This window comes from Zeus faber (genome assembly GCF_960531495.2).
Source record: "Zeus faber genome assembly, chromosome: 16".
NCBI lineage: Eukaryota > Metazoa > Chordata > Actinopteri > Zeiformes > Zeidae > Zeus > Zeus faber.
The window spans coordinates 9,190,618-9,203,328 of NC_137202.1; the positions used below are offsets into that span (position 1 = coordinate 9,190,618).

The following is a 12,711-nucleotide window of genomic DNA, read 5'->3' on the forward strand; positions in this document are numbered from 1 at the left end:
AGTTGGTGTATTGTAGTGCAAACAGACAGCAGCATAGAAATGAATATGAGTATTATGGTATGTTTTAGAGGTTTATTTGAACAGTTTGCAGAATATTCTATGTTTCAGATGATGCGCTCCGTGCATCACCTAAACACAGGAGCAGCGGTAGTAGTAGAACTAGTGAGGGCGAACACTTTCACACATACCTAAACATACTTCCACGACGCTTTTTGGGGAACGTTGTATTGCATTTCTCCACTTAATTATTCCCTCACAAGATAAAAAAATAATAATAATAATAATAATAACACAGACTGGGTCGCTAAAAATTCTGCTCCAGGTGAGGCTCGAACTCACAACCTCGGCATGGCTCTACAGTGTACTGACATATAAGTACCGCGCGCTAACCGATTGCGCCACTGGAGCTTCGCATGCCTGGGTGGCAGACTGCCTTTATAAACCCTCAGCCATGAATGGTGGGCTTGGCATATTTTATTTTATTATTTAACTATATCAGATAAAAGTAGGTCGCTGACGAAGTCACGTATCAATGGTATTACGTTAAGAGTCATTAAACGGCTTCCACTGCGTGGTTCTATGACGTATGTGTCTGTCCGTTATCAGCGGCTAACGCTAGTTTGTGCTACATACATTAGCTTATGGCCATAGAGGGACCCGAGGAGCCGGTTTGCAGCTTCCAACAGGGAGAGCGGCCAGTGTTTTACTTCTAGTAGATAATAATGGTTTTACATAATCCACTAAGTGGTGGTGGCTGGGTTTGGGACGAGGATTGTTCTGGTTCTCTCGCTCCGGGCGGACAATAACCTGACGTCCCTTCTTGCTCCGAAATGCGCATGCGCGGCAAAATACAGGACGAACTCGAGATAAACTGTGAAGTCAAGATTCAAGATTCCAGAGGTTTATTCGTCGCATACATATACATACGTTCATACATATACATACCTTCATACATATACATACGTTCATACATACATACACCATACATATACATACGCTCATACATATACGCAGTGATATGTCTTTGCAACGCACCCGGAGATTGTGCACAATAGTTGCTCCGGACATAATAGCTAACCTAATTCCAACCTAGCTAACTAACTAACCGATTCGTAGCTCATCTTTACCCCTTGCCTCTGCCCTCGCTGTGTGTGTGTGTGTGTGTGTGTGTGTGTGTGCGTGTGTGTGTGCGTGTGTGCGTGTGCGTGCGTGCGTGTGTGTGTGTGTACACAACTCCTCCCACTTAGTCCACCACTCTTGCATTTTGGACTCTTGCAAGTGGTGACACCAGTGTGATTTGATGAAGTGGGCCTTTTAATCTGAATTGAGTTCCCTCTCTCTCTCTCTCTCTCTTTATATTTGTTTTCTGTTTCACAGATGTCTGAGCCCTCTCTCCTCGTCAACGTGGAGCAGTGGATCGCGGAGAACGAGAGGGAGTTCCTGCCGCCAGTATGCAACAAGCTCATGTGGGTAAAAATCACTTTCCCGTGACTTTTGGACTTCTGCTGTGGAGCCACTCTAGCGTGGTGATCTGACACCATGTGCAGCTCCAGTGGAAACTTCCTGTTGTTGTTGTTGTTGTTGTTGTTGTTGTTGTTTTTTAAGGGTCAGATTACAAATTCACAAATTGTATTTTTCACACGTAAAGCGGTAGAAAGTCGATGATGCTCACAATCGGGAATCGTCGCGGCTATGGAGTGCACTTAATGTACTCATGCATGAGTCGTTTTTACAGGTTTACAATATCCATCTCCTATACACAGGGTTATATTGTAGATCGATACTGTCAGTTTGATTAACAGATGATAAGAAAACAGTCGAATGACAGACGCTCTCTCTCTCTCTCTCTCTCTCTCTCTCTCTCTGGGCTACAAAGGGAGCTGTCCTTATAGTGAACAGCTCTCTCAAACCCAGTGAAGAAATTAACTGATCCCTGCGTACCTAGTTGTCTCTGAAGAGAGATGTCTATACTCTGACTGTCCTGTGGTTTTCCTGTGGTTTGTCTCTATTTTTGGTTCCTTCGTAATCAAGTTTCTGCTGCTGTGACATGACTTACTGCAGATAAAGGTACCTAAAAAGTCAAGGTCTCTCTCTCTCTCTCTCTCTCTCTCTCTCTCTCTCTCCGCTTCCCTAAGGCACTTTTGCCAGCTGAACATCATGTTTGTTGGAGGGCCCAACACCAGAAAGGACTACCACATTGAGGAAGGAGAAGAGGTGAGGGGGTGCGCACCAAAAAAAAAAAAAAAAAACTCTGGGGTAAAGCGACACCCTCATTCAACTTAAATTTTGATTCAGTGGCAGATAATCCATATATCACAGGGATCATCATTTGCTGCCCAGAACGTTTGTTCAAGTGTTGCCTAATGAACGCAAATATTAGCTCGGCTTGTTCAAACAGGAGGGATGCTGCTGGGAGGGTGAACGTGTCTCTGTCCAAGTACAATGCAGATGAAGCTGTTTTCTACTTGTTTCCCTTCGTCACCTCAGCTCTTCTACCAGCTGAAGGGAGACATGTGCCTGAAGGTGGTGGAAAACGGAAAACACAAGGATGTGCGCATTAAAGAGGGCGAGGTGCGTTGTGTTTGGCTGGCACGGCTTTTAGTTCTTCCTTAGTGTCGCCGGAGGTACCAGGCCGACTGTAAAAGGATATATGACAATGCAAAGCTTGAAAGTAAACCACAAATAAACAATCAAATTACCAACAAAATCATCATTGTCAGGTTGAAAAGAACAGGCAGAGAGCCTTGTGGATTTGACCAAACCACAACATAACGGCAGATGACAGACAACGTCTTTGGTTTGTTTTTCGCCGACAATCTGAGTTTAATCGTCAACCCTATTTGATGCGTGCAATTCTAGATGTTCCTGCTGCCGTCTCGGATCCCCCACTCTCCCCAGAGAGAAGCCAACACCGTGGGGTTGGTGGTGGAACGGAGGAGGCTGCTCACCGAGACCGACTGCCTGAGGTGAACTCCACCCCCCTGCACACGCCCGCCTCCCACTGTGCACCCGTCCTCTGAACTTCCTCATTCGTGACGAGTTGTATACACAAACTTGCATGCAAACATTGCTCCCACGCCTTAGGTATTTCAAACATCATATCAACAAGTTTTAAGTGGTTTCTAATTTTATTTTTATTCACTCTGGAATTATAGCTCTGCACACTTCAAAAATGTCTCTCCAATATTGGAGCATAGTTGTTAAATTAGTTGTTATATGTATATAACAATTTATATAAACATATACATATGTATATGTATATATAAGTCGTTATATGTTTGATTTATAATAATATAATAATAATATAATTTTTTTTTTTTTATAAATTTGGCATCTCAGTTTGTATTGGAATAAAACACATACAACAGCTCAATTTGGATTTTACATATAATCCATATGAATAATTCAATATTTAGATGTATTTCAAGTTTTTATTGTTTCCCATGGGTAATTCTCTCTATTTCAAACAGTAAACATACTTAGAAAGAGATTCATAGTTTCGCCGTAGAGACATTTTTTACTTTGTCCAGGCATTTTCAACTTACTTTACGCTTGCAGGTACTATGTGGACCACTCTACTGATATTCTTTTTGAGAAGTGGTTCTACTGCGAAAATCTGGGAACCCAACTGGCGCCTATAATCCAACAGTAAGACATGATGTTCCGCCTGTTTTTCCCTTGACAATGCCTGGGTGCCGCCACAGCTTTTATGTTAAACGCCTGTTTTCTCACAAGATACCGCCCTCCGACAGGTTCATGGCATCCAAGCAGTGCAAAACAGGAAAACCTGACCCAAGTGAGTCTTTTTTGTTGTTGTTTTTATTCTGTTAATAGAATTAAATTGTAGAAGGTAAATTGTAAATCTATCACTGGCTTGCATGACTTCAAAGGACAGGACAGGACAGGACAGGGGCCTATAAATTGCCTCCTACAGAAATCCCCAGAAATGTTATATGTCTGAGGTAACTGTAGTCTTGATGTATTTCTTTTTTTAATTTGTTTATTTGTCAGGGGCAATACACAATAATTGTCTTACACAAGACAAAAGCTGGGACCTGTGCACCCTGGGGTACTGTACATATACTGTACATTCAAGAACAAGTACAGAAATGTGTAAACATATTATATGAATGCATAATTCTTACCTTTTAATAAAAAATTACAATTTGATTTATAAATCCAATAACAGGGCCACAAATGTGCGTAGCAAATACATAGTAGTATGCTTCCGTAGGGCTTATAGAAATTCATCACAAATGTGCAAAAATAATCAAATGTTCAAAATAGAGTTATTCTTAGTCGTTAGTCTCTCCAAGAGCCAGCGTTCCAGGTTTTCTCTTGACAAGGGATCAGTTGTGATAGCAAAACGTGAGCGTTCGCCTCCATTTTGTGTTTTGTGTGCGTGTGACAGACGAGGTCTTCAGGCAGCCGCCCTTCCACCTGAGCACCATGAACGTGATGTCCCCGTTTTGCTTCAGAGACTGGGTGGACAAGCAGCGGGCCTTGCTGGCCACAGGACGGCCCGTCGACATGTTCGGAGCTCAGTTTGAGACGGAGGTGAGAGGGCGGCGAACGCACTAATTATTATTATTACCACTTATTTTACTCTGTCATATTTCATATCATTATTCAAAGTGATCATAGTGGCAGTAGTAGTGCTAATATACTGTAGGGGTGACCCAACCTTAACATTATGATTACACATTGTTTTATTGTCACATTTTTTTAAAGATTAACACAGGAACATTGATATACAAGCAAAGAACTGTGAGTGATTTTTAAACACGGAAAAAACGCCTTTAGGATAAAAGAACAATCGTTAATCCTGCTTTTTCTGACCATGACAGACAATGTTGTACGGACCGGGGCTGACGGAGAAGTGTACTCAACAAAGTGATGTGTGGATTTGGCAACTGGTATTGTACAAGAAATGCTGTCCCCTCTTTTTCTAATTCAATGTCCCTCAAATGACACTGCTATAACTATTTTAGCACAATGAAGAGGCTTAAAAATATTATTGATTACTATTATGCAAATACATTCCCTAAATTATGTAGCAATGTGTGGGAGTGCATATATATATTTGAACAAAGGGGAATCAGTTGCCAGGGCAACTCTTGATTTAAAAGATGGCCATGGCATGGGTGGCAAACAGGTGATCGTCCCAATAATCCAATATTTATTATATATTTTCAGTGTCATTATTAATCCACAGTCAGCTCTCTTTACATAAGTGTTAATGTGCAAAAGGTGCCTTTGGTTTGCAGCCTGGTGGCGTGAACAAAGATTATTTTCCTGCAAATCATTCACTGTGAAACAGTTACTTGTAATGCGGCGGCAGCATTTATCTCCTTAAACACAAACGCTCTCTCTCTCTCTATCTCTCTCTCTCTCCTTCTTTCTCACGTCTTTCTCTCAATCTCAGGAGGGTTCAGCTAGAGTCACTATGAACGACCAGGAGTTTTCTCTCTCCGCTGGAGACAGTCTCCTTATTCCAGAGCAGACCCAGTGAGTAGGCTAGAAAACACAAATACAACTGTGAATAATTTGTGCTAGATTGCCATAATATTGAAACCTAGCATTAATAAATGATCTTACCAGTGTCAAATAGAGTTTTGACTTCACGAGTCAGCACACACATTTTACCCCTGATGATGGCTCACATCTTTAGATTTTTGATACTGATATATTTTCGGATTTTGGAAAATTCTAACAATATGGTGCTTAAATTATCTCCTGGGCAAGGTGACAAATACAGTGACACTCAACATGCATTTCTGTCAAAGGTGCTTAATTTTGGCGTATTTTGCTTTTGAACCTTTTTTCTTTGATAAAAATCTCAGATCTGAGAAAAAATACGTGTTCCTGTAATTATCAGCAGGACCAGGAGGTATTTTTAGGCAGGATTCTCATCATATTGTTTGAATCTTCCAAAAACCTGAAAGCAGAGACAATATTAAAAACCTAAAAATGTGAGCTAGAGTATCATCAGGAAAATTATCAGTGGTGATGTAGAATGTGTGTGCTGACTATGGTAGGACTAAAACACAATTTGACCCTTATATGGGCCTTTAAGAATTAATAACAATAACGTCAACACTGCTTTTATTATAGCATTATTATCAAAGTATTTTTAGAAATAAGGATATGTTCCATGTCTATGTGCATGTTTTAATTTTGTTCTGTTTAAAATGCTTTTCATCGTAGGTACCAGTGGCAGAGAGATGAGGGGACCGTTGCCCTGTTTGTTGTTCAGAACCCGGAGCGGAAGAGAACCTGACCTGTGTTCTCTGTCTGATGGGGAAATAGAGCTTGCGGTTGGCTCTATTTCCCCATCCCCCTAAATCTGTGTCCAATATCACCACTTTGAATTACTCTGAATCACACGCCTGAAGAAGGTACACGATTTTTTATGAGCTAAACTCTTATCAGTATTAGTTAGTATAGTATTTCTTGCGATTCGTGGAAGACGGCAAGAGTTGCTTTCAAGAAATTAATTTGAACATACGCTTGTGAGAGGTACTACAGTGTCTATTAACACTGTGTCGACACACTTCAGTAACATGGTGTTAATGTGGCGCCTTTTGGTTCCTGTTCTGCGTTAACATAACACCACATTGCATTGCCAGTTGTTTCACAAAGTTCACATCTTCAAAACTGGTCAAATAAAGCTCATAAGACACTCAGCACATTTCAGTTTGCCTTCAAATGACTTAGTTGCATAAGAAATATGTTTAATGAAACTAGATGTAATTTTCATCGACAAGCATCAGTAAACGCTTAAAACTTGTGAAAGCCAAGAGCAATAGCTGAAAGGATGCACCCTAATTACTTGTGTGAGAAAACCTCCAAAGTGTGTTATTTTTGGTACAAGCTAACTCTCCAAGGTGTATGGTACAGATTGGTTATTCATTCATTTATTTATTAGCACACGTGCATGTCGGGTCTCAAATTATTAGTGTTGACGCTCTCATGTTGTGGCCATATCATCCCGACTCGTAGGAGCAAGAATGATTTTCAGTGTCACTTCTGCACCTTCCAGTCCCAACAAATCCTCACTTGACTTGTTACAAGGACTGTTTAGCACAATGCACGCAGTCCAGTTTCATTTCATTTATCCAGCGTTAATCTCAGAGTGTTCCTTATTACATGTCTCTCTGCTATGAGCGACGCTGCAGTCCAGGGCAGCGCATACTCCAGAGTCACAAGTCCCGTGAGGTTGTAACGGTGGTTGGAGTAGTCCCAGGGACAGGCGCCAAGGAGCCGTAATCCCAGCCCCCAGCACAACTCCCACAGGTAGATGAAAAGGGTGTAGGCTATCAGCCGCAGCGGCAGCGGGCAGCGCCGCGCCAGTAGCCCCGCTCGCAGGCCCTCCATAAGGTAGAGGGCGGAGGCGTACATGGGCAGGGCCCACAGGCTGCTGTACCCCCTCAGCCTGCGGTCCCGGGTGTCGTACCAGTCGCACGCTGCGGTGAAGACCACTTCGCAGAGGCAGCCGTGCAGGGCGTAGATGTAGAAACGGACAAGGGGACCGAGAGGCTGGGCGGAGCCATTTCCCTCCTCCTTGTCTTCAGGCCCTGTCACAAGATAGACAGCCGGTCAAAGAATAAGCCTAGATCAATGTATATACACCTTTTGGGCCCTTTTCAGGGCAGCCATTGCTCTGTCAAGGCAACCGTCATGTGTGTGGTACTGCTGCACCACTCACGAACAATTGAGTCGGGAGTCACTCCAGCAAAAGAGCTGCTTGTTTCGTTTTAATTTGTGACTCTAGCTGCAGCCAGGCACACAGGCATTCGACGACTTAATCCTTGATGAGCAAACGAATAACAGCCGTGAGCTGCGGGTCACGCACGCGCCTCAAGCAGCTACGTCCAACAAGCTCCCTGCGTTTCAATTCAGGGAGTGTGGGAGCAAGAGAAAGAGCAGTCGAAACAATCTTCGACTCGCAAGCTGAAAATTGTGGACGTGTCGTGGAGGTGTTTCCTCGCACTCTGTTTGTTACGCTAACGCAATCAAATGAAGAAAAAAATTGAACAAACCTTTTTACTGAGTCCCATGAGATCCCATCACTCCTACTTATATCCCATATTACTATGTTTAATGAGGATTATTTGATGATTGGATTGTGTTACATTACATTAATTCATTATGATTAGACTTAAATATTCATATATATATATATTCACACTTTCTGTGAAGAAGGAAAGTAAGGTAATACATACTTATTATTAGAAGTACTGTATATCTAATTAATCATTACTATTAAGTAAATATATTTAAGCGAAAACTGTGTGCTGGAAAAGCTTGCCACAACAAAACCAATCAAAATTACACAAAACTTAATTAAGCTAGACTAAACTTAAACACCCTCAACATTGTGAAACAAAGCTAAATTCAACTAAATGATAAATTAAGTGAACAAAATACTAAATAAATACCGCCTGGATACATGATGTAACACTCAATGAAATACAGAGGATTTAAGATCGAGCTCCCGTCCGTCCTTCCTTCAAAGGCAAACTCTGAAGAAGATTAAAAGACTATTAGCAAAGCTTAGCGAGGTAAGAGGTCAGAAAAAAAACCCCTGAACATGTTTTCACTTTGCGTTCACCTGCAAACTAATAAGAGGTTTCCCGCAGGAGAATAAAATAAAAAAAGGGTGAAGATCCTCAAAGTGACATTTCAGCTGTCAAGGTTTCATCGATAACCTGGAGTTGTTTCCCTCTCTTGGTTCACTGCTCAAATTCACACTAAATGCCACATTACACCTCGTGCTGCGAAGTATCATCAACATGATGTGAGGTGTGATCCCCGACCCTGGTTCTTACCTGGGCTCTCATTGCCTGCGATCCATCTCCTGTGCACAGCTTCTGTCCCCATCCCTGGTCAGCGTAAACTGGAGATGCTTGTGGCTTTGGATTAAATCCTACCTTCCTTGGACTTGGTGCGTGCATGTGTGTGTGTGTGTGTGTGTGTGTGTGTATGTGTCTGTGTGTGTGTGTGTGTGTGTGTGTGTGTGTGTGTGTGTGTGTGTGTGTGTGTGTGTGCACGCGTGCTTCGAACCCTGAGCTAAACATTAAGCTGCCCAGTGTGAGGCAGTGTAAGCAGAGTGAGACAGCGATGCTTCTGTCAGAAGCCAGAGGGGTCATGGCATTCCTGGGAAACCTCTGAAGTCCACCTGGAATGCCAGATAAAAAAAACAAACAAAAAAAAATGGTGTCTCTATGTCTTCTTGTCTTGTTTTCGCAGCAGCAGTTCTTTATTGATCCAATTGATCCTCCGTGCAGGTCCTTTCACCCAGTTTGTGTGCAAATATTAGCGTGTGTGTGTGTGTGTGTGTGTGTGTGCGTGTGTGCTGTGGATATTGAACTCCCCTGAGTTTGCATCATGTAAACGGGAGCCAAGTTGGGGCGGTTATCAGAGGGGAGCAGTAGCCAGGCGTGGCAGTGGAGCTGCTCCAAGGTTTTGAGATCCTAAAGAGGAAGCGTCCGTCCTGCAACTACCTCTCGCCTTTGTGGTCGAAGCTGCGTCGTTTCAGTTCAGTTCTGCTGTTCACACAGCTCTAAAACTATGGCTCTGCCGCGCAAACAAATAGGCAGCACAGTGTGAGTTAATGGGGTTTTTTGGCGTTAAATTCTCCACATTAAATACATTGTGAAAATAAAAAAATAAAAGACTGTCATCGAGAGTTCCCTCTCTATATCACGTCGTCATCACGTTGTTTGGTTGAGGCAAATAAACGCCTCGTTATTTAAGTCTTACACCACACTTGCACCTTATGACGATGATCATTGATAATTTGGAATCAAGAGGAAATGGTTGATTCAAGGGGAAGCAAAACAGTGTCATTGAAAACTAATAACGAAAGCTTCCTTCCTTTGGATCATATGGATATCCATGCTGATTCGACTTCCATGTTCTTATCACAGGTCTTATTCCTGGGGCCCGAGCGACCTTCTCTTACCTGAACCTTATACACAGTAGCATGATGTCCTTTTTTCCACAGCGTTCCATGTGTGTTGAGACTATGAGTGTTTATCCTGTGGAGGCTGTAAGATGCGACTGTCTTCCCCGACAGGTTGGTGTGTGTAACTTTTACGACATACATTTCCTGCAGGCCGGCACTTTTCCAAAAGGAGGGGCCCCTTGGATATCACCAACTTTCTCCTCTTGGAGCGTTTTGACTTTCCGCAGGCTACCTGGTCGTATGCCGCGCAACTCTCTTGAGATAACTCAACAAATAACTGTTTGTACCATTGTATTCTGAGAGCCAAGTTTATTTGTCTAGCTCAGATTTAGGTTTTGCGCCTCACTTGAAGTCTGAATTTCCGCAACAGCAGGAAGCAAAATAAAGAGCGTAAGAACGGATGTGAATGGGATTTGAAGGCAACATTCTGTCTGTTCCGGCGTCTGAGTGTATCGGGAGGGGTGAAAAGCCGTCCAGCTCAAAGTCCAGTGAATCTGGCAAACATAGAGGGAGGTTACACTCACTGTGCGGCGTCAAGTGTCAGTGACCACTGATGGCCTGTTATCATGTTAAAAAGCATTGTCAGTCTATGGTCCAGTTCAGGTTCATTGGGCGATAAATGTATACCATAATAAAATGAATATTCCCTAGATTATCTCCAAATTTCTTGTAAATATATACATGCCCACATCAAATCGAGGTTAAAACCTGACATCAGTGCACCCGCAGCTTCTTTGGCTTTTCTGACGAAATTAAGAGGCAGCGCTCTGCTATAACCCACGTCTGTCATTGTTAACTGTAGATGGGAGTTGGTCAGTGCGGGGCATTCCCCTTTCTCAAGCTGCTCAGCTAGTAATACCTGCTGCCTAGCTCTGATTTCCTGAATTAAGGCCGGATTGTGTGTTAACCGAACCGCTCGCCGTTTTGTGCAATCTCATCGCGCACATCCTCCCATGAATGACCAGGAAGTACGCTATGAAAAAGAAGAGAACCCCCAGAATGCCCTGACTAGAAGACAGAGGTGCACACTTCCTTCTATAATGACTAACTATGGATGGGAATTGGTAAGTGCTGAGGACTTTTTTTTTTTCTCACACACCTAAGATGTTTCTTTATCTAAACTGGAAATATTACAACACATAAAGAATGTAGTTTGAAGTTTCTCAGACGTTTTTTTAAGAGACAGGTACTTCTTTTTCTTTAAGACATAAGACTCATATAAAATAGTCTAAACCGTGGATGTGCAACATGTGCAGGTGTTAAGAGCAACAGTTCAGATGACTAAAGATGAGTGAGAGGGAAACACCAAAATAATTGAAATAGGAAATGAGTGAAAAGAACTGATAAAATGTGTAAGAATTAGTGGGTGTGGGTGTGAATAGATTGAAAAAAAGAGGAAGTTCAATTTCAACACATTTACTCAGTGTTTAGTGGGACTGTATTTTGGACAAAAACAAAAATTATTTTATAGATGATAACAGTCATTTATAAAAGCCATGATGCAAACATGAAGCATCGTGGTTGTCTTGAAAGGCGTCATGGTCAAAGCGAGGAGATGTTTTTTTTGTATATATATAAATGACACTGGTGCGCTTCTCTCTCACTCGCTCCCTCTTCAGATATTTAGAGGAGGTAAAGGTCTGCACTTTCTGATTTCCTGAAAACAAAGCGTGGCGGATTGTGTGGAGATAAACCGATTCGACCGCTCCCTTAAACGACTGTCGGAGAGAATGGCCTCTGAGAAAGATGTCCCCGGGTTGCTGAATCTCACCAACACCTCAATGCACTGTCTATCCCCACAAACGCTGGTGGCCTCCATCCTGCCTCCCATTCTCATCCTGGAGATGATCGTGGGCCTGCCGTGCAACTTGCTGGCCTTGTGGATCTTCTGCTTCCGCCTAAAGGCCTGGAGGCCGAACACCTTCTTCCTGTTTAACCTGCTCCTGGCCGACCTCTTCCTCCTGGTCGGCGTGCCCTTCCGCATCGACAACCTTCTCCGCGGAGAGCACTGGGTGTTTCGGGGAGCGTGGTGCCGCATCAACCTCTTCATGCTGGCAGTCAACCGCTCGGCCAGCATCGCCTTCATGACCACCGTGGGCGTGACTCGCTACTTTAAGGTGGTCCACCCACATCACCGGATCAACCGCATGGGTCTGACTCAGGGAGGCTGGCTGGCAGGCCTGATCTGGACCGTGGTGGTTGCTCTGCGTGTCCCACTTTTAGCCACAAATCTCCTCCACTGGAAGGAAAACAACTTACTGTGCAGGAGCTTTGATGGCTTCGAGGAACCCCCCCCAGGAATAAAGCTGCACTTTGCAATCTTCCTTGGAGAGTTCTTCCTTCCCTTGTTGATGCTACTGTTCTGCTCGGCCCGCATCGCCTGCATCCTGCGCCGGCGGCGGCTGGACAGGGAGAGGAAGGTGCGGAGGGCCATCCGCACGGTTGCCGTAATTGTCGCCGTGTTCGTTGTCTGCTTCACGCCGAGCAACGTCACAGGCCTGGCTGTGCTGTATATCAAGAGGTTTCGTCCTCAGGACTGTGAGTCATTCCGGCTAGTGGGCCAGCTATTCAGCCTGTCAATTGGCTTCACCTACTTGAACAGTACTTTGGACCCTGTCATCTACTGCTTCTCAAGCTCTTATTTCCGCAACGCCGTCAAGAGTTTGATCAGCAGTCTGGGCGTGTTGGAGCTGAGGAGCAGTGGCAGGAGCCGCCACAGAAGCTCGGCCAGTGATGGATGA

At 43.6% G+C, this 12,711-nt stretch overlaps 3 protein-coding genes across 4 annotated transcripts; 2 read left to right on the plus strand and 1 right to left on the minus strand.

The window, feature by feature from the left end:
• Positions 1–417: 417 nt before the first annotated feature.
• haao (3-hydroxyanthranilate 3,4-dioxygenase) lies at positions 418–6,680 on the plus strand. Of its 2 annotated transcripts, none has more exons than XM_080017002.1 (11): positions 418–458; positions 1,378–1,466; positions 2,136–2,214; positions 2,488–2,571; positions 2,860–2,966; positions 3,559–3,648; positions 3,753–3,796; positions 4,412–4,557; positions 4,848–4,916; positions 5,426–5,508; positions 6,208–6,680. In XM_080017002.1, exons 1-11 carry the CDS (start codon positions 456–458, stop codon positions 6,278–6,280), a joined length of 867 nt encoding a protein of 288 aa, XP_079873128.1. In that variant the 5' UTR covers positions 418–455; the 3' UTR covers positions 6,281–6,680. The 2 variants fall into 2 exon arrangements, with proteins under 2 accessions (XP_079873128.1, XP_079873129.1); XM_080017003.1 differs by lacking the exon at positions 418–458 and adding an exon at positions 668–900.
• Positions 6,681–7,110: 430 nt separating this feature from the next.
• Positions 7,111–8,883, minus strand: LOC307242545 (transmembrane protein 229B-like; the record flags this gene model as incomplete). The annotated part of the gene is made up of 2 exons (XM_080017050.1): positions 7,111–7,577; positions 8,832–8,883. 2 exons carry the CDS (start codon positions 8,881–8,883, stop codon positions 7,111–7,113), a joined length of 519 nt encoding a protein of 172 aa, XP_079873176.1.
• A 2,817-nt stretch (positions 8,884–11,700) lies between these two features.
• hcar1-3 (hydroxycarboxylic acid receptor 1-3) lies at positions 11,701–12,711 on the plus strand (the record flags this gene model as incomplete). The annotated part of the gene is made up of 1 exon (XM_080017051.1): positions 11,701–12,711. One exon carries the CDS (start codon positions 11,701–11,703, stop codon positions 12,709–12,711), a length of 1,011 nt encoding a protein of 336 aa, XP_079873177.1.

What these genes read in the sequence shown, in the direction of transcription:
- haao (XM_080017002.1), top strand. An exon ending in ACATTGAGGAAGGAGAAGAG is followed by an intron (nt 2,215 to 2,487) that starts GTGAGGGGGTGC and finishes TCGTCACCTCAG; the next exon opens with CTCTTCTACCAGCTGAAGGG. An exon ending in ACCGAGACCGACTGCCTGAG is followed by an intron (nt 2,967 to 3,558) that starts GTGAACTCCACC and finishes TTACGCTTGCAG; the next exon opens with GTACTATGTGGACCACTCTA.